The following is a 22098-nucleotide window of genomic DNA, read 5'->3' on the forward strand; positions in this document are numbered from 1 at the left end:
AAAAACAAATTCCCTATTATAAACATGTTAAGCAAAACAAATTCCTATATTGGTCAAGTAAAAAAAATATTTACACTCTGAATACATCATCTATCAAGAGGTAGATAACACTTCATCATGGATTCCTTTGGAATCACAATTCTATATTACACTGATCAGAGTTCTTAATACTCAAAATTATTTGATTTTTCAATACTACTCTCAGTTCTCTCAGTATACTTGGTTCTGTTCACTTCACTCTGCATGATTCACATAAACCTTCCTAAGTTTATCTGAAACCATCCCCTTCAACATTTCTTATAATAGGATATTCCATCATTATTATAAATTGTAACATTCTCAGCCATTTCCAAATTGATGGGCACACTTTCAATTTCCAATTCTTTACCACCACCAAAAGAGTTGTTATGAATATTTTTGGGTATCTTTAAAGTTTGTTTTGTTTTGAACTACTCTTTTCCTTAACTTACACTCTACACCTATGCCATTTTTTTACATTTGTTTTTAAATTTTTCTGTCCCTTATCACACTCACAATTAAGTAACCATTTGTGGTTATGCAAAACATTTCCATATAAGTCAAGTTGTAAAAAAAAAAAAACCCCACAGCTTTCTCATCCTAATGAAAATAAAAACTCTCAAAAAATTAAGTTAAAAAAAGAGAGATAAAGAGACAAAGAATGCTTCAATCTGAATTCAGACACAATCAATTTTTTCTCTCAGTATGGATAGGATTTTTCATCATAAATTCCTCAAAGTAGCACTATGTGGATGATTGTGCTACTGAGAATAGCAAAGTCATTTATAGATGGTCAACCCAAAACACTGCTCTTACTTTGTATACAATACATTTTACTTTGCTTAAATTCATGGAGGATTTTCCAGGTGTTTTTTTTTCTGAGGGCATCCATAGAATTTATCCATAGAATAATTATATTCCATCATAAACACATACTTCAGTTTACTGAGCCATTCCCTAACTGATGGGCATCCCCTCAATTTCCAATTTTTTTGCCTTGAGACTGCTAAGAATATTTTTGTACAAATAGGTAATTTCCTTTTTTTTAAAATTTTGAATCTCTTTTGGTATTCTTAAGGATATGCATGAAATTATAGTCCTTAGGGCACAGATCATATCTTTTGCTCATTTATCAAGTCGGAGCATGGCTCTTATTTTTTTTAAAGTGTTTGACTCGTTTTAATATTACTTATTGGGGGAGCAGAGCCAAGATGGTAGAGAAGACACACAGGTCTATCTAAGCTCTCCTTTATCCTCACATTACTTTTTTTATGAAACAGCCTCAGAATTAGTGCTTATTTGTCAAAACCCACGAATATTGGGAATATAACACATTATCAACAGAAGATAATCTTGAAATTCGCCAGAAAAGGTCTGTTTTTGCTTACTGGAGGGGACCTAGGCCAGGCACAGAATCATAGGCAGTGAAAGCCAATTAAACAGCTCACACTGAGCAGACCAAAGGGGGGCAAGGTGTGATCTTTGGTAGTGGAAAATTTGTGGGGAGAACTTTACCACAGTATTAACTACTCTGCTCTGGCAGCAAACCAGTAGATCAGTGGAGAGGCGATAAACACAGTGGGTAAAGATTGTGACCCCAAAGGCTAGAATCTCTTGGGGCTGGCCACATCAACCCAGCACCAGGAGGGATTCAGCCCTTTCTCAGTGTGCAACCGCTGACCCCAGCACAGATGCTAATCTTCGTGCAGACGCCAATCTCAGTGTAGATGCTGATCCCAGGATAGCCATTGCTGTCCCACTGCAGCTTCACTGCTACTTCCTGTGGTCTGTTGAGGAAGCTTAGTAACACCACACTGCCCCAAAAGTAGACTGCAGTTTGTTTGTTTTTGTTTTTGTTTTTGTTTTTTTGTCAAAATGAGTAAAAAGGCAAAGTGGGCTCTAACTATAGATAGCTTCTATACTGAAAGAGAGCAGATTTCAAATCCTGAGGAGACTAAAAGCAGATTGTCTCCAGATGAAGCCCCAAATGGTGATATATTCTGGTCCCCATCACACAAGGCTCTCATAGAAAAAAATTAAAAAGGCTTTCACAAGAGAGCTAGAAGAAAAATGGGGAAAGGAAAGGGAAGTTTTGCAAGAGGGTCTGGATAAGGCATCCTACTCATTAAAAGATAGAGTAAATAGAGAAATCAACTCCCTAAAAAACAGAATTAGTGAAATGGAAAAAGAAAATAGTTCTCTAAAAAATAAAATTGGCAAAATGGAAAAAAATTCCATAGAACAAAACAGCTCAATTAAAAAACTCAATAAAAAAAGTAAATGAGGAAAATAATTCATTAAAAATCAAAATTGAACAAATGGAAATGAATGACTTGAAGAGATACCAAGAATCAGTCAAGCAAAACCAAAAAAATAGAAAAATAGAAAAAAAGTGTTAAATAATTACTTGGGAAAACAACATATGTGGAAAATAGATCTAGGAGATATAATCTAAGGATTATTGGACTCCCTGAAAATCATGATAAAAAAGAGCCTAGACACTATTTTTCAGGAAATCATCAAAGAGAACTGCCCAGATGTTAAATAGACATTGAAAATGTAAAATAGACATTGAAAGAATTCATTGATCACCTACTAAAAGAGATCTTAAAATCAAAACTCCAAGAAATATTGTGACTAAATTCCAGAACTATCAAACCAAGTTAAAAATACTACAAGCACCTAGAAAAAAGGAATTCAAATACAGAGGAGGCACAATAAGGATTATTTAGGATCTAGGAGCGTCCACATTAAAGGATCAAAGGGCCTGGCATTTGGTATTCCAAAAGGCTAAGGAACTTGATATGCAACCAAGAATAACTTACCCAGACAAAATGAGCATTTTCTTCCAGGGAAGAAGATGGACATTCAATGAAATAGGTGAATTCCATCTATTTCTGATGAAAAAACCAGAACTAAATAAAAAATATGACCTCCTAATACTATGCTATGTACCAGTACCTAAATAGGTGAATAAAATGTGGGTTTCTCAATATACTACTATTAAAACTAAATGTTTATAGGTTTAGAAAAATGAGCTCATCTGTCCAGATAATTACTTCCCTGAGTTACTTAGATTTTAATATGAAACTGAAATTAAAATATTAAATATACAGCGTATATAAAATGACTATATGTTTGTTAAAATATAAAATTATGGGGGCAGCTAGATGCTGCAGTGGCCCTGAGTTCAAATACAGCCTCCGACAATTACTACTCACTAGCTGTATGACCTTGAGCAAGTAACTTAACCCTAATTGTCTCACAAAAAAATTATGAAAATTGATTACTATCACAAGCATATATATGAAATGATGAATCTTACAGTTCCAGTTGTTTTCTGTAGTTCAGTAGTTGATACCATTGTCTGAAATTCCCTCTCTTGAATTAAAGCATTTAGGATAGCCTGAAGGACATTAAAATAAAAGAGAAAGCTAATTACTTTTTAGAACTCCACATTCCCAACCCCTTAGTTACTGATACCTTTAGCAGTGATAATACTAACGATTAACAATTAACCATCTGCCAAGTGAAGAAAGAAGCAAAAATCACTTTTCCTTAGTTGTAAAACATATTCATCAAAGGGGAGAGTTTTAAAACAAGCCATGTATTAGTTGGTTAAATATTCAAACATACAACCTGTGCTTCTTTGGACCACTCCATACCTGTGTACAATGAGGAATGAATCCATACACAAGCAGCCTATCATTATTGAATAAGGCCTGGATTTGTGTGGGAGCCTGCATGGGCTCTGGTGAATTTAAATTCAATTGTTGCCATTTAACAGACACAGAGCTGCATCCTGGAGAAAATATTCTTGTCATCTGGTCTTCAATCTATTTAAAAAGGAAAAAAATACATTAGATCTTGATTTTACTTCACAAAAAAGAACTTTCATGCTAAATTTAACATTTATAGTTTTTCCTTCTTGTTCTATACAGAATGAAAACTTTGGGGTAAATTTGACAAATGCCCCCTTAAAATGAGTCCATTATCAGTGTTACCCACTTTACATATGCAAAGGTAACTTCAATGCCTCTAGTGGGCATTAATTTCTCTAGTGGGCCTTTAGTAGGCAATCTTCACATCATCTTTTAATTACAATATTCATTCTAATAATACAAGTATTATACAACTTCATATTGTTTGTATATTGAACATTATGAACCAGCAGTTTTCAGCTGTTTTTATGGTAAAATTAATCGATTTTTATGGTGGGCTTTTTTTTTATTTGCTTAATTTTTCCATCCTTTTTCCTGACTGTAATTTTTATGTTAGGTGAGGCTATGTGCTCTTACAGAGAGAATGTCTGTAAGGTTACTTAGTATTTCTGTACATATATAAGATTTAGGGGTAGAAAGGATGTGAGAGATCATTTCTAGATCAACCCCTTCATTCTACTGAGTGGGAAATTGAGGTTCAAAAAGTGACATGCCCAAGGTCATATAAGCAAAAGGAGTAAGATTTGGACCCAGGTCTTATGACACCCAAACAGGTTATCTTTTCATGGTATCACCATTTAGGCCAAATGATTACTAAGGTTCTTTCTAGACCTAAACTTCTGTGATACTGAAGCAGATGATTCAGGGCATTCACCTAAAGACTATTCTTCCCCCTATCAGATTTCCATTTCATTCTTTCTCCTACAGAGAAGAAAAGAAAATTTGGTTAACCTTTATTTTTCTGGATAATAATAGTCTAGTCTCTATTTTATTTAATTTTTCTCTTAGGACTATCCTGTTCTAAACACAAAAAAAAGAACATCTCATTTTTTCAAAACATAAAAAAATTTAAATTGAATTTTATTTTTATACTTGACTAAAAGAGCCCAAACTTCCAAAATTAGAAAAGTGATCCTAATCATAGTCATAAGTTACATTTACATAGGGCTTTGAAAACTGATAAAGTGCTATTCTAACAAGATCCTTTAAATATGATGATTCCCATTTTATAGATGAGGAAACAGCAGTTCAATGAGTTTACAAAGTTGTCAGATCTGGAATTTAGTCCCAGGATTTCTGATCACAGGATCATAGATATAGTAAGAAGGCCTTGAGAAGCTATCTAATTCTTTTTCCTTCATGTGGAAATTAAAAGTGATAGATGTAAAGGTGAAAGGGACCTTTAGCTCCTTTTAGTTGAATCCCTTCAATTTTTAGCTGAGGAAATTGAGGTTCAGGGAAGTTTAATTAACTTGTTCACCCTGCCAGTCTCAGAAGCAGAAGCCCCCAATCAGGGCTCTTTCCATTATATTACCATGCTTCCTTCCTTATTCCTAGGCAAGACCTCTTGCCCTTTTACTAGAGTGTGGAATGTCCACCCACAGGATAAGGCCCTGGAAATCATTTACTGAGGCAACTATAGGCAATGATGAGCTGAAAAGCTAGGTACAACAACCTCCCACTGCTTGAGTTCTCTAAAGATGATAATTTTGTAGGGCCTGTAAATTATGTTATAAATATCCAAACAGCCCTTGGCAGAAAAAAAAGTTCCCCAGTCCTGCCTTATATGAATCATAATGGACTCCACAATCCTTTTTTATGGTTATAAGTATAATTACTGAGTAATAAAAATTGATTTTTGGTTTTTTTTTCAAGGAACTCTAGTATATATTTTATTATAAACTTATTGTTTGCTAGGTATCAAACCAGAAAATTGAGGTGTGAAGAGAAAAACAAATACAAAACAAGAACAAGAATGTTAAGAAAAATAAGAACCTTGCTTTCAAAGAATATACATTCTTGAATAAATGAAATGCGTCTCTTGTCTGATTATTTTATTCTATCATGTGACCAGATCACTGGGTTTTCTTTTTTTTTTATCTTCCTTACTTCTTCTTTAAGATGCAGAGTCAAAAACCCAAAGATCCTAACTTTTGGGATAAGAATTCATTATTTGACAAAAAAATTGGAAATTATTACGGCAGAAATTAGGCATGGACCCACACTTAACATCATATACCACGATAAGATCAAAATGGGTCCATGATTTAGACATAAAGAACGAGATTATAAATAAATTGGAGGAACATAGGATAGTTTATCTCTCAGACTTGTGGAGGAGGAAGAAATTTGTGACCTAAGATGAACTAGAGACCATTATTGATCACAAAATATAAAATTTTGATTACATCAAATTAAAAAGCTTCTGTACAAACAAAACTAATGCAAACGAGATTAGAAGGGAAGCAACAAACTGGGAAAACATTTTTATAGTCAAAGGTTCTGATAAAGGCCTGATGAAATTGAAACTATTACCACTCATATGAAAGTGTTCCAAATCACTATTGATCAGAGAAATACAAATTAAGACAATTCTGAGATACCACTACACACCTGTCAGATTGGCTAAGATGACAGGAAAAAATAATGATGATTGTTGGAGGGGATGCGGGAAAACTGGGACACTGATACATTGTTGGTGGAGTTGTGAATGAATCCAACCATTCTGGAGAGCAATCTGGAATTATGCCCCAAAAGTTATCAAACTGTGCATACCCTTTGACCCAGCAGTGCTACTACTAGGCTTATACCCCAAGGAGATACTAAAGAAGGGAAAGGGACCTGTATGTGCCAAAATGTTTGTGGCAGCCCTGTTAGTAGTGGCTAGAAACTGGAAAATGGATGCCCATCAATTGGAGAATGGTTGGGTAAATTGTGGTATATGAATGTTATGGAATATTATTGTTCTGTAAGAAATGACCAGCAGGATGAATACAGAGAGGCTTGGAGAGACTTACATGAACTGATGCTAAGTGAAATGAGCAGAACCAGGACATCATTATATACGTCAACAACGATACTGTATGAAGATGTACTCTGATGGAAGTGGATTTCTTTGACAAAGAGACCTAATTCAGTTTCAATTGATGGACAGAAGCAGCTACACCCAAAGAAAAAAAAAACACTGGGAAATGAATGTAAACTGTTTGCATTTTTGTTTTTCTTCCCGAGTTATTTTTACCTTCTGAATCCAATTCTCCCTGTGCAACAAGAAAACTGTTTGGTTCTGCACACATACTTTGTATCTAGGATATACTATGACATATTCAACATATATATAGGACTGCTTGCCATCTAGGGGAGGGGGTGGAGGGTGGGAGGGAAAAATCGGAACAGAAGTGAGCACAAGGGATAATGTTGTAAAAAAATTCTGTCAATAAAAAGTTATTATAATAAAAAAAATTTTAAAAAAGATGCAGAGTCAAGAAGACCTACATTCAAATTCATTTAAAACATTTAATAGCTGTATGAACCTGAACTTTCTAGCCCCAATTTCCTTATTTGTAAAAAAAGATGAGATTTGGCTTTGACTCCATAGTCTCTTCCAGCTATAAATCTATAACCCTATGAGCCTTCTTCTTCTTTTTTTTTTTTTTTTAAATAAGGCACATGAGAAGAGCAGAACAATTTTCTTTTTGGCCTGATTCCCTTTAGCAATAATATAAATAATATTTCTTAAGTATTCTAATTTTGGAAATTCTTGCTTATAATCCACAAAACACACAATGTATAATATGTTTTATTATAACTTTTTATTGACAGAACATATGCATGGGTAATTTTTCAACACTGACCTTTGCAAACACTTCTGTTCCAGCTTTTCCCTTCCTTCCTTCTATCCCCTCCCCTAGATGGCAGGCAGTGTCATACATGTTAAACATGTAAAACTGTTTTTTTTTTTTTTTAACAAACCTGGGCCAATGATTATAATAATAACAAATGACACTCATGTACTGCTTTAAGATTTCCTTGTAAGTTTGCATGTAAGTTACCATTAAGTCCATTATTATTCTCTTTATACACATGAGAACAACTGGAGCTCAGAGATTAGATGCTTGTCCAAGGTCACATGGCTAGTATCTCAGGTGGGATCCAAGTTTAGGTCTTCCTAACTCTATACACAGTATTCTATTCACTACATTAACATGGTGTCAGAACCCACAATTCAAATGGATGCTGTTTTGCAAAGCCTCTTCTTTGGGAAACTGCATGTATTCCAATAATGCTGATATAACTTGGACTCATTGGAACTCACTCTGGAACAGCCTCAGTGCCAGTTCATAAGCCATGAAAAAGTCACGCATTGCTTCAGAGTCACATTTCATTTGTCACCCCAAAGAGAACCAGTCACCTTCTTTTCAGAAATGGCTTTGGATGACTTTTATTTTAAAATTATAAGTCTCTGTCATGTTAGAAACCTTAGTGTTATCTTTCCATTCTCACCCCTTCAACTCTCATAGCCAACCAGTGGTGGATTCTTATTAGTTCCATCTTTGAAAGTTCTCAAATCCATTCTTTTTTCTCTATTTCCACAACTGTCATCCTAGTTCAGATTCCCATTACCAACCTTCTAAATATTACAAGGCTTCCTACTAAGACTTACCATTTCCACTTCCTGTCTCTGATAATCCATCTATCACATGCTGCCAGTTATCTTTCTTGTATATAGATCTGATCATTTTATACAATGTGCAAGAATTAAGAGTTTTTCTTTTGCTTATTATTCAGAGTCTCTATATGTGGCACTTGCTTATTAGCCTTTCAGCCTTATCTAATATCACTCTTTCATGTACTCTATGTCCCAGTTATACCACTCTATTTGCTGACCTCCAAACCTATCCCAGGCTTGCCCATTTCTCTACTCTGTGCTGTGGCTCATACTGTTCCCTATGTCTTACCAAGACTGAGAATGTCTACCTGTTCTTTAAAGCCCAATTCAAAAGTCACTTTCTCTAGGAAACCTTCCCTGATTTGTTAGTAACCAGCTATCCTTCCGCTTCAGATGTGCGTAACACTTTGTTCCCTCATTGACTTAAGAGATTCTTCTGTCTTGTTACTTTTTTACATGGTATAGACTCCTCTTCCACTAAAATTCTCTTCTGATGATCAGCCATGATGTAGAGATAACTCTGGACTCTTGAAAATTGTGCGTGCTAAACTATACTAACCTTCCTCTTGAGCTGGAAATGCTTAAAATATGAGCCTAATGCTGGACTCAATAACACCAAGCATTAAGCCCTTCCAAATATGCTAGGATCTCTGCTGGATACTAGTGATACAAAAAATAAAATTGAGATAATCCCTGCCCTCAAGGAGTTTATATTTTACCAACGGATATAAGTAAAGACAAAATTAAAACAAAATAAATACAAAATAATTAGAAGAGTATTAACCACTTGGGGAATCAGGAAAAACCTGCTGAAGAATGTGGAACTTGAACTGAGCACTGAAGGGAGCTAGTGGCTCAAAGAGGTGACAGTAAAGAGGGAGAATATTCCAGACATTTGCTGGAGCAGCAAGGATAACAGAATGTTGTGAAAGAGGTATAGTAAGTGCATCAATGGAGCTTGAGTGTGTAGGGCAAGGAAGGGAATGATGGGGCACCAATCTACCTATGTGTGCCAGTGCGAGAGAAAAAAGCCAGATTGTGGAATGGGGGTTTATATTAGTTCTGGTGGTAGTGGTAGAGAGCCACTGAAGATTCTTAAACAGAAGAGTGATAGTTAGGATCTGTGCTTTAGAAATATTAATTTGATGGCTTTATGGAAGATGAATTAGAAAAGGAAGAGACTAGAGGAAGGGAGAAAAATTAGAAAGCTCTTGAAATGGTCCCTGAGTAATGAGGCCCTGAATGAGAGGAACTCTGAAATGAACACAGAGAAAGGAACAGATGTGAGAGATACTGAGAAGGCAAATAAAAATGAGGAGTAAAGGGTGACTTCCAGGTTGCAAACCTGGATAGCTACAAGAATTCTGGTGTATTTGACAAAGGCAGGGAAATTAGAAGGAAGGGTAGGTTTAGAGAATGTAATGAAATTTGAGAAGTCCAGTCAGTGTTGGATATTTATTTAATAAGGATCAACACAGTTAAATGTAAAGATGTTCATCAGTGGAAGGTGAGCAAACAACTGATTTTTTGGCCATTTTTTTTTGACAACTCAGGATGACTATCTACCAAACAGATGAGGGGATGTGATCAGTGTCAGTGGAAAGAATTCTTACACCAAAGAAGTTAAGGATCTATAAAGGACTGAAGTTATAACTCCTTTCTCTCTATTAGACTACAAGACCTATGAGGCTAAGAACCACAGTTTATCTAAACTTTATTATCTTCTCCAGGTCTTAGCACAGTATAGAAAATTTAATAAATAAACATATATAGAATAGTTCGTTAATACATATTTGTGGAACTAAATGGAATCTTTAGAAAAATGTCAGAAAACAAAGTTAAAAGTGACAGACTACATGAATGACATTTGTGAACATTTTGTAAGCATTTGTGGAATAAAATTATTAAAGGACTAAAATTCTATTATTACTTAGATATTAGAACCCAGAGATCCATTTCACTGACTATTGTACAAGATTTCAAAACATATGTAATTATAATATTTCATATTCCCATAAGCATACTTGAAAAAAAGAATGAAAAGGCGAAGAAACTTGCCTGTTTTTTCCAACTATATTTAGATTTTGTGTTAAAGTATTCAAATGCTCCAGCACCGTACTGGGACAAAGTCCTTAGGATATGACGATTTGCTGTGGACCTGGTCAAATTTTAAAGATTTGTTTCAAAGATTTATGAAAATAATTTCAAAAGTCTTTACAAATTAAAATGTCAACAAAAAAGTATGTGGTACTAACAGATAGTGCCATGCCCCCTGAATGGTTTTGGGATTTATAATTCAAAAGAAATAAAATAAAATATTAGAGAGAACATATGTAATTCAAATTCCTCAGACTAATGGATGGGCTGATCTTTTTCAACAAAGGAATTGAAAAGTAGTGATAACAGATGGTCTTTTAGATCATATTTCTCTCTAAATAAGGACTAGTTTCTTTTCAACCAGAAGTAGAGGTGCAAATGAAATGATAATTGCCACTTACACCTACTCCCAAATAAGGCCTATGCTGAACCCAAATACCAAGGAAAAACAAACACCTTTTCCATCCCTCAATTTCTACAACCCTACTCATTCCTAATCTTCTCTAACCTATCTGACTTTTTAGTCTCCTTTGCTGATCTGCCATCTATTCTATGCTTTCTACTTAAAGAACTATCTCTGAGGCTCTTCTTTCTATAGTCTTTCCCCGGGGTATTTCCTCAGCTCTTACCGGTTCTTTTATGTTTTGGAAGTTACCTGTATAATCCATCTATTCTGTCCTAATTCCCTAATTTCCCTCCTACATCACCTGTTGGCCTGTTGGCCACACTTCCTCCCCCTCCATTTTCCATTTACATAATGATTTTTCTAACACTTACCCAATGCCACATGTAAATAAGCGGGTGTGTCTAACATTTCTTTTTACAATCTGCAATGTCAGGCTCTTGTTCTGAATATGCCCATCAGACAGAAGAAGTATGCTGCGCATCCCTTGAGAAGGGTAGAGTAAGTTTAAAAAACGAAGGGTTTTCCAGAAGTCAGTATTTCCCATGGTAGGTGTAGCAGACTAGAAAAAAATTAAAAGAAAGTAGATTTTATAAACACTGTAAATTTGCTACTCAATATTTCTTTTTTGGAGCATGTTTCCTTTTTTAGAGAAGGGATCCCTAATTTTTTCATGAAAGATTTTTTAAAAAATGACATATTTGCTACTTTGCCTGGGAATAAGAGGTAAACTAATATCATTCCATTTCTGCATTATGAACTTACAAAAAGTAGATTCTCACATTTCCTTTTAGACAACTAGAATATACAAGTATTTTCTTTGTGCCTAAATTAAATGAAAATGTTGTTTTGTTGTTTGTTTTTAATAGTTCATCATACACTTAACTTTAAATCTCCACAAAACCAATCAAACTTAGATTTGCCACTAATTAAACTTTTAAAATAAAGCATACCAATGTAAATTTACCTTTTCCCCAACTTATAAATTATCCAATTAATAGCCTCTCCAGCTAGTACTATTTTAAATATAAAATGAAAGAGCTGGTATCACATGCTATTTTTAATGGCATTGTGTTTACTCTTAATTAGTGGCTGTAATCTTATTTTAGAGAAAATAGGAAAAAGATATTTCCCTTGAATAAAAATCACAGTACTCTTTGTGTCTGATAGTCTCAAATTGCATATAATACTTCAGACTCTTTACAGACCAATTGTTCAGGCCCCTTGTTCAAGTGGTTTACCTCGCCATCTGTAATTGATCTCTCGCCTTAAGTTGCCTCTCAACCAAAAATTACTAAAGTCTGCCTTCCTGCTTACCTATGTGTGACTATAACATTTTTTTCTCCTTCCTGTGTCTTTATATAATGGTTACTGTCACATACTGGTTGCACTACATTTTTCCAGAGAGGAAAAAGTATAAAAGCTACATAAGTAAATGGAATAGTAGCAGGCAATTTAGCAAAAACAGGGATGTATGCCCAGGGCCTTAGGGGCAGAAATCCTGGGAATGCCATTAAAATTTCATATGCAAAGATTCAGGATATTTAAGAAAGAGTGTTTTACTCACCATAATGAACTCTGTTAGGTCAGGATTGCTTGTGGAGTACTTAGGATATGAAAATAATTCTGTGTAACCTGTATAATGAAATTTGTTTGAAACTTCTGTCAAATATTTATTCTAGTAACTTCTAGTTGCATTACCATTATGTGGTTCTTTCTGTCATTTAAAAATACTTCACATATTTGTTTATGTATATTTATTGAGTTGGGCCTCACTTTTAGGAAGCTGTATATATAAAAATCTTAGTTTGTAATTGTAACAGGAGACTGACCTATAAGGGCCAATCCTGCACATATGTGCAGGGGACTTATAGATATTTGGTGAATACATCTCTAGAAGTTTATGATAATGTGGAACAAAGGTGTATAACTCTTCACCAAGCATTGGCAAACGTTTAGTTTGTGATTGTTTCCTGTCCACATGGTGGACAGGTGAAGAAGGATCTTTTGATTAGGGATTGAACAGGAACTGAGCTCATACAAAAGGCCCTAACACAAAAATTCATTTTTTCCTTCCCATCGGTCTTGAGATACAAAGATGTCTCTGATCTCTGGAGAGCCAGTGGTAAGCCAGGGTAACAGCATATGGCTGTTAAAGCAAGTCTATATCTGACATGGGGCTACCTCCCATTTATATTTTCTAAACATTGATAAAGAATTTTTGAGACTTTGAAGAACAAAGAACAAAGGTCTAGTGACAGGATACCATATCAAAATTTGCTGGTACTGAGATGAGAGCATCAACCATCCCTGAGGAATAATCTGCTCGATTCAGCTCAGTGGCAAAGGGATGATGGATCTTAAGTAGCTTGAAGTCTAATCTTGAAGTAGCCCCCTCATTCTGTCTATATGTCTAGACTCAGTAGCCACTACTGAGTCTGGTGGGGATGCCTGCATAGCCACCAAGGGGTTTCACAATTCATCCCAGCAGAAGACTGGGCCCTCCAGTGAAGAAAGATATTACAGTTCAGCATGAGCAAACACAAGTGAGCTGCTCATATCATGGAGATTTCCAGCCTTGTGAGGAGCTAGCCTGGCTGAGCAGCAGAGTGCCTCATCCACCATCAGTATTGTGCCTGCCCCACCACAATGCAGAGAGCACCCTTCAGAAAAAAAAGGATCTAGAAGCTCTGTAGCTTCATCTTTGTGAGGTTTCTTAGCCACATATGTTCCCTACACATGTCTCATTGTGATTGTGTTTTAAATTCATGTCTACTCTTCTCCCCTTTTGCTTGGATGTATTTGTGGGAGAATGTGCCCCAGAGGTTGGGTTGACTTATTGAGTCAAGTAATTACAGACTAAATTATTAAAGAACAGAATTTTCTGGCTGCTTGTTAAGCAAGAGTCCACTAGCAGAGGCACATGAGGCAATATTAGGAGGCTATCTGTCCACAGTGTTCCTCCTACTCTAAAGTACTAACAGCTAATCCTGTGGAATTCCAACCTGCCAGTACCTATGAGTTAAACAAGTGAGACTTGAGAGGCATTAAAAAAAAAGATAAATTAGAGAGTGATAAAAAATTGGCTTCCTTTCAATATATAATTTTGTCAACATATTTATACTACAAAATCACTCATTTAGAACTCAATCATTATATAAAACAAGGTTTGTCTTTAATCTCAAATAGCCCTTTATGTTTTCTACAAAAAGTAAGAGCTCCATACTTTCCCCTGTGGACTTCCCTAGTATTGATATTACTTGGCCAATGGTGAGGTTCAGGAGAAACTTTAACAACAGGGCCTTTTTTAGAATGGGATGGGCATGAATAGAGAGAACACTGAGCTCCATTCTTTCCTGTGTCATGTGTCTTGACTCTTCTTTACAATCAGGCACTGATCCTTTCTCTTGTATTATGGGCCAGAACTCTGAAACAAGGATTCTTCCAAGGTGTTAAGTCAGTGGAATTGATAAAGAAAATGATTATTTAGTTTAGCATGGTGCTCTAAGTTCAGTATGATTGAGTTAATGTTACAACAAATAATGATTTCCTAGTGATATAATGATTGGTTTATACTCAGTGTAGAGCATATAAGCTGGGAGCCTCAGGCAGATTCATTCAGAGACAGCTAGGGAAGACAAGAGGACTGGAAGCTGAAGCACAAGCCCTTGGACTCAGACTCATTCATTCCATGTCACACTCTGTGGTGGCAGGGCTCTCTTCCTGCATTTTCTCCACCGAAACCAAAACTTTGGAAGGCCTTTAAGAAAGCTAACCGGGCCCCAGGAAAGGAGACAAGACTTTGAAAGAGGATTGATAAAGAATTTGGACTTTAACCCCTGGCTACTCTTGTGGTGATTAATCTGCTGAAAAGAAGGCTGCCCAGAGACTTGCAGAAAACCGATCCAAGTGAGTGTTCCCCACCTGGTGTAAAAGGTTTTTACATATCTTTTAATAGCATAAATTCTTCAAACAAAATTATAATTTCACAATGTGTCCAGGGGTTTTTAATCTTTTTTTATGTCACGCACCTTCTGGCAGTCTGGAGAAACCTATCGAGTCCTTCTTTGTATAATATTTTTAAATAATGGAAGGAAACACTAAATTTAAATTAGAAGTCAGTAAAAATAAAAATGATTTTTCTTTTTGCCATTTAAGTTCATAGGCCTTTAAATTAATCTACAGACCCAAGTTAAAAATCCCTGTGGTAAAGACTCAGAGAATCCCAGAGTTGGAATTGGTCATCTAATCCACCTATTCCTGGACAGGAGTTTTTTCTACAATATACTCCACATACAACATACTTCTGTTTCCAGTTAAGATCTCCAATAACAAAATACTCACTATCTCTTGAGGTACCACACTATATTATTTTCTGACAACTTAACACTTGGGCAATTTTCCCTTGTGAGTTTTCTTGTCAAGGTAATTCATATCCTTTTTATTCTTTTATCTTTTAAAGTTAATTTTAGAATATCACACTGTCAGAAATAACAGAAAACTTACTTGTGCCAAACTTGATAATATTTACTTTTTGCTTCTCTTGGACAAGAGACAGAGCATGTAAGGCAATTTGCTTTGCTTGCAGTAATATTGAACCCTCCATAGAATTGGAACAATCCAGACAAATAATAACTTCATTAGTATAGGCCTTTTCAGGAAGTGCAGTGCTAAAATCTGGATGGAACACCAGCATGCAGGCCTAGAAGGAAGAAGGAGACAATGTCTAGAAAGTGGCAAATTCATCTCATAACTTCATCTGGAAATGAAAAAGTCTTTATTATGAAATTATTTTACTATTAAATTAATAATGAATTATTAAATTGGTATCCAGGTTTTTCCTCCTTATTTCCTTTAAGAACAAGCTTCTGTAAAAAGTTAGTCTCTGAAGGACATGATTGATGAGTGAGATTGCCCTAGCCCTGAAGGAATATGCTCTACAATCTTGGGTAGGACTTCATGCAACTAAGAGTCCTAATTTCTATTAAGAGTGTAAACAGAATCTAATTGGAGAAGAGTTCTTACCCCGGAGGAAATGGGATTCTGACCTTGGACCCCTCCATTAGACTTTAGGGTGATCCAACTCATGAAAGAGAAAACCAATTAGAGTGATCTGAATGGAGATAAATTTCTCTGACCAGATTGTTGGAGGCAGGTGAGTCTCATGATGAACCAATGTTCTCAGCAGGAGGAGCTGAAGACTCCTACCCTGCATTTTCATTAAATGTCCCCAAAAGGGGTTGATTTCCACTTGTCAGAAGCATTCCTTTTTACAAAGGCATTTAAGTCATTCAATGTTTCCATCAGTTTGTGTTTGGTTACCTAGAGAAACTACTGACCATCAATTTATTGACTGCCAGCTAGCTTAATTAATAAATAGACTAATTATCCAGAAAATCTATAAAGTTATGACTTTCAATTGGTCTTTTATTCAAAAAATGAAAATAATTTTTACTTTGCTAATTGAAGAATTGCTAGTTGAGTAATAAAATTTAATTTTAAAAGACCAAAAGAATTCTAGTTTTAAGTTCCAAAATGAAGAAGACAAAATTAAGCTGAGCAACATAAAAAGGGAATAGGATTACACAGTAAAATAGCAGAGTGAGGTGACCAAAACCAGGAGAACAATTTATGCAACAACAATGTAAGAAATTAATTATTTATCTAATATTTAATAATTAATTATTGAATCAAGACCAAGGTTTTTCCCCTTTTCTACTTCCTCATCCAGAAATCAACCAGTGGCAGAGATCTAAAAAGACAATTAAGAGAAGCTCTTAAGTTTGGGCTCCTAGGTGTATACCCTACTCAGTATTTGCTCAGACAAGTCTGGGAAAAATGTAGATTCTCCCTTTTGTCAGACAGGTGATAAGGAAATTGATTAGTCAAGATATGGACAATATAGGTCACATACCCCCAAACCCTCATTTTAATACAGCCCACCTTTCATTATAATATTTATTCTCTTATTGACCCATGAAAATTGATTTAAAAAATTATATTATAATTATATATACATATATATGTAAAATATATATATAGATCTGGACCTGATATTTCTATTGAGTGGATTAGCCCAGGACCATTCCCAGTAGCTCGAACTTAAGTGGTCTCATTCAACTGGAAATCTAGGCCTGGGGGCAGTGAAGAAATTGAAGGAATCTCATTCAATGGAAGCCCTACCTTGAGACTGCCAATAAAATGACCATTCTGAACTCTAAATCTTTGCAGAAATCTGAAGTAGGAATTAGCTTCACCAATGAAGCTCTCTTCTTGGCAAAGCTGCCTACCAAGACTCCTACCTGTTGTGAAAAGACCCTCTTCTCAGTGAATATAATATTATATATATATTATATATTAATATATAATATAATATATATAGAGAGAATAATAACTGAGAATAATTGAGAATAACACTGAGAATAATATAATATAACATATAATAATAATATAATATATATAATAATATAATAAATAATAAATAAATTAAATTTAAATTTAATTTAAATAAATTTAAAATAAGAGGCATTTCAAGGGAAAATCAGAAACTTTATGAGCAAAACTACAAAACACTTTCCACACAAATTAAGCCTGATCTAACCAAGTGGAAAAATATTAAAAGCTCTTGGATTGGACGAGCAAATATAATAAAGATGACAATACTACCTAAACCAATCTATTTATTTAGCGCTATACCAATCAGACTCCCCAAAAACTATTTTAATGACCTAGAAAAAATAACAACAAAGTTCATATGGAAAAACAAAAGGTCAAGAATTTCAAGGGAATTAATGAAAAAAAAATCAAATGAAGGTGGCCTAGCTGTACCAGATCTAAAATTATATCATAAAGCAGCAGTTACCAAAACCATCTGGTATTGGCTAAGAAATAGACTAGTTGATCAATGGAATAGGTTAGGTTCAAAGGATAAAACAGCCAATAACTTTAACAATCTAGTGTCTGACAAACCCAAAGACCCCAGTTTTTGGGATAAGAACGCATTATTTGACAAAAATTGCTGGGGAAATTGGAAATTAGTATGGCAGAAACTAGGCATTGATCCACACTTAACACCGTACACCAAGATAAGGTCAAAATGGGTTCATGACCTAGACATAAAGAATGAGATTATAAATGAATTAGAAGAGCATAGGATAGTTTACCTCTCAGACCTGTGGAAGAGAAAGGAAATTATGACCAAAGAAAAACTAGAGATCACTATTGACTACAAAATAGAAAATTTTGATTATATCAAATTGAAAAGTTTTTGTACAAACAAAACTAATGCAGACAAGATTAGAATGGAAACAATAAACTGGGAAAACATTTTTATAGTCAAAGGTTCTGATAAAGGCCTCATTTCCAAAATATATAGAGAATTGACTCTAATTTATAAGAAATCAAGCCATTCTCCTACTGATAAATGGTCAAAGGATATGAATAGACAATTCTCAGGCGAAGAAATTGAAACTATTTCTAGCCATATGAAAATATGCTCCAAATCATTATTAATCAGAGAAATGCAAATTAAGACAACTCTGAGATACCACTACACACCTGTCAGATTGGCTAAGATGACAGGAAAAGATAATGATGATTGTTGGAGGGGATGTGGGAAAACTGGGACACTGATACATTGTTGGTGGAATTGTGAATACATCCAACCATTTTGGAGAGTAGTTCGGAACTATGCTCAAAAAGTTATCAAACTGTGCATACTCTTTGATCCAGCAGTGTTTCTACTGGGCTTATACCCCAAGGAGATACTAAAGAAGGGAAAGGGACCTGTGTGTGCCAAAATGTTTGTGGCAGCCCTTTTTGTAGTAGCTAGAAACTGGAAAATGAATGGATGCCCATCAATTGGAGAATGGTTGAGTAAACTGTGGTATATGAATATTATGGAATATTATTGTTCCATAAGAAATGACCAGCAGGATGAATACAGAGAGGCTTGGAGAGACTTACATGAACTGATGCTGAATGAAATGAGCTTTATATACCTTTATATACCAGGAGATCATTATATACCTCAACAACGACACTGTATGAGGATATATTCTGATGGAAGTGGATTTCTTCAACAAAGAGATCTAACTCAATTTCAATTGATTAAGAATGGACAGAAGCAGCTACACCCAAAGAAAGAATACTGGGAAATGAATGTAAACTGCTTGCATTTTTGTTTTTCTTCCCGAGTTATTTTTACCTTCTGAATCCAATTCTTCCTGTGCAACAAGAGAACTGTTCGATTCTGCACACATATATTGTATGTAGGATACACTGTGACATATTTAACTTGTATAGGACTGCTTGCCATCTGGGTGGGTGGGGGGGTGAAAGGAGGGAGGGGAAAAGTCGGAACAGAAGTGAGTGCAAGGGATAATGTTGTAAAAAAATTACCCTGGCATGGGTTCTGTCAATAAAAAGTTATAATAAAAAATAAATTAATTAATTTTTTTAAAAAAGGGGAAAAAAAAAGAAAAATAGTAAATGAAAAAGGTAAAATTCAACCCTAAAAAAAAAAAAATGGTAAATGTCTAACAAATGTTTAGAAAATGTTTAACAAATGCTTGTTGATGGATTGATAAATAATGGAATTTTAGTGTGCTATAAGAAATGTTGAATAATTCACAGAAAACCTGGGAAAATACACAAATTGTGGCAGAGGAAAGCAAGTAGAACCAGGAAAAAATAGACATAATGACCAATATTATAAATAAAAAGAAGCCAAGTGCTATGTAACTACAATGTCCTGTCCTGGCTTACAAGAAGAGATATATAGAAACCAGACTCCTTTTCCTAGAAGAAATGTGAAAGTGTGGATGGGGAATGTGGCATTTTCTGCCACACATGGTTGCTATGTACAGTGGTATTATTACTGAACTGATTTTCTTTGCTACAAAAGAAGACTCATAGAGTAGATATCTACAGAAATTACTATGATCTGAAAACAAAAGTTATCAATAAAACTTAAAAAAAATAAGTAAGGAAGTTCAGTGAGATGGTCTATTAAGTTCCCATCTTGTTTTAAAACCTAGTCATTTACTTAAGCACTATGACAGTTCTTTGATATCTTGAAGAATAAGGGACAACTGTCTAATATGTTAAATAACAAAAAAAAAAACCCAAAAAAGGAATCCTTTGCAATTTTTCCTTCAAGATTAAGAGTCCCCCATAATCATAATGAATTTCAGAACTAGAAAGTATTTTAGAAATCATTGAGTCAGAGGAATTAGTTATAGAATTCAGAACTGAAGAGGATCTATCTAATCAATCACCTCATCTTTTATAGTTTAAGAAAAATGAGACTTAAAAGTAAATCCAAACCTTTCATATTACAAAATAATAGAATTTGATTAAATCCAGAAGAACATATATTTATTAAATGCTTACCACTTGCAAAACTGTGATAGGTATTGGAAATATAAAGACAAAAACCAAGTTCCTGCTTTCAAGGAGCTAAGAATTCCCTGACATTCTGGAAGCAAACTGATACTCAGAGATACATATTTAATGGCAGAGACACTATCTGGATCCAAAATTAAAATGTGTTCTATCACAGAAATTAAGTGAGCCCCTTTATATGAAGATAAATTAAAGATGGGAAGGCACCTTGGAAGCCATCCAGTCTAATGTGCTCATTTTATAGATGAGGTAATTAAAACTCAGAATTTTTAATATCTTGCTTCTGATCATATATGGAATAAAGAGAAGATCTGGGAGATGAATCTAGGTCTTTTGACTTCATTCCTCATACCTAATTTTTTCCCTCTCTTTCTTCAAAGAGGGTCAATACTAAAATCAAAAGAGTTAGGCATAGCTAATATATGATTAGGCTATAATTACTCTACATATGGTGAGAAGTCCCTAATATTCTTCTATTTTATAGGCTTACTAAATTAGAAGAATGTCACAGATATGTTGTATTTTATTTTTTAAAAAATCATTTGTCAAATAAATAAATACTTTTAAATTTTAAAAGATTTTTTAATAATCACCTGACACAAATCTCCCATGTTATCTTTGTGGGTTAGATGGTAAAATTGATATAAGATAGTAAGATGTATTTTAACAGTTACACCCAAAGAATGTTAATTCCTACATCATTGTCAGTCTAGATAAAGGCCTCTAGGGGGAGACCACAAAGCTCAGTGCTTGCCTCAGATTCCTGTCAATGATTTGTCAATCACAAGCAGCAAATATTTATGAATGGATGTCCATCAATTGGAGAATGGTTGAGTAAACTGTGGTATATGAATGTTATGGAATGTTATTGTTCTGTAAGAAATGACCAGCAGGATGAATACAGATTTTGCAGATAATACAAAACCTAAAGATATAGCCAACAATAGGGGACAGAAAAAAGATTCAAAATATTTCAACAGGTTAGAAAATTGAGAAGCAGAAATTTGATACAAATAAGAATCCTGTGATAAGAATTACTGAGGGCCAGCAACCCCAATGTTCTACACCATTTGCTTCAGCTAGTTTTAGGGCTTGCTGGCAGAGAAACTTGTATCCTTTATTACAGGTGTCAATCTCAAGGATCAAAGGAGAGGCAAAATGTTGTCAATAATTCTAGAACAATAGAGCCATGGCAGGTGTGTGTATGTGTATGTGTGTGTGTATGTGCATAGTATGTGTATATACAGAAAGAGAGAGAAACAGAGGCAGAGAGAGAAATGAGACACACAGAGAGAACCAAACAATTTAGCTATTTAAATAAAGAAGCAGAAACAAAAAGACAGATTTGCCTTATTTGAAAGGAATGGATTAAATATTTGTTATATAGTATAATTATCTGGAAGTGCAAAGAAGTGGGACATTAGGAGAAATACTGGTAATGAAAAAAGCCAAAAGTTATAAATAAAAACTTATTCTGAAAAAGAAGGTATAATAAAAATTCTAAAAAAAATTAAAAATTATTTGAAAAAAAGAAAGGCCAGATGGGACTAAAGGCAAAGTAGAATAACACATTATAACAATAACATCATACCAATATGGAAATCATAAATTTGAAATGGAAATATGGTGGGCCGTATTTGGGTAAGGATCAATGGAAAGAGAAACAAGAAGTATTGCAGGGGGAATTTAATCTGTTATACAAAACCATACAATAAATATTCAAAATATTGTTCAGCAAACACAATTGTCACTTTTTGTAGTTGATGGATCTGTCGCAGTGAAAA

At 34.6% G+C, this 22098-nt stretch overlaps 1 protein-coding gene across 2 annotated transcripts in view; it reads right to left on the reverse strand.

Annotated features, from left to right (window-relative positions):
- Positions 1-22098, reverse strand: part of PARP4 (poly(ADP-ribose) polymerase family member 4) — a 117823-nt gene that overhangs the window by 34020 nt on the left and 61705 nt on the right. For both annotated transcript variants that reach the window (XM_031960838.1, XM_031960837.1), the window contains 6 exons: positions 15416-15611; positions 12477-12544; positions 11284-11471; positions 10468-10567; positions 3684-3854; positions 3344-3424 (listed from right to left, as the gene is read on the reverse strand). In XM_031960838.1, coding sequence (XP_031816698.1) covers positions 3344-3424; positions 3684-3854; positions 10468-10567; positions 11284-11471; positions 12477-12544; positions 15416-15611 — 804 coding nt within the window. The remainder of the gene's footprint in view (positions 1-3343; positions 3425-3683; positions 3855-10467; positions 10568-11283; positions 11472-12476; positions 12545-15415; positions 15612-22098) is intronic.

Source organism: Sarcophilus harrisii, chromosome 3 (genome assembly GCF_902635505.1).
Source record: "Sarcophilus harrisii chromosome 3, mSarHar1.11, whole genome shotgun sequence".
NCBI lineage: Eukaryota > Metazoa > Chordata > Mammalia > Dasyuromorphia > Dasyuridae > Sarcophilus > Sarcophilus harrisii.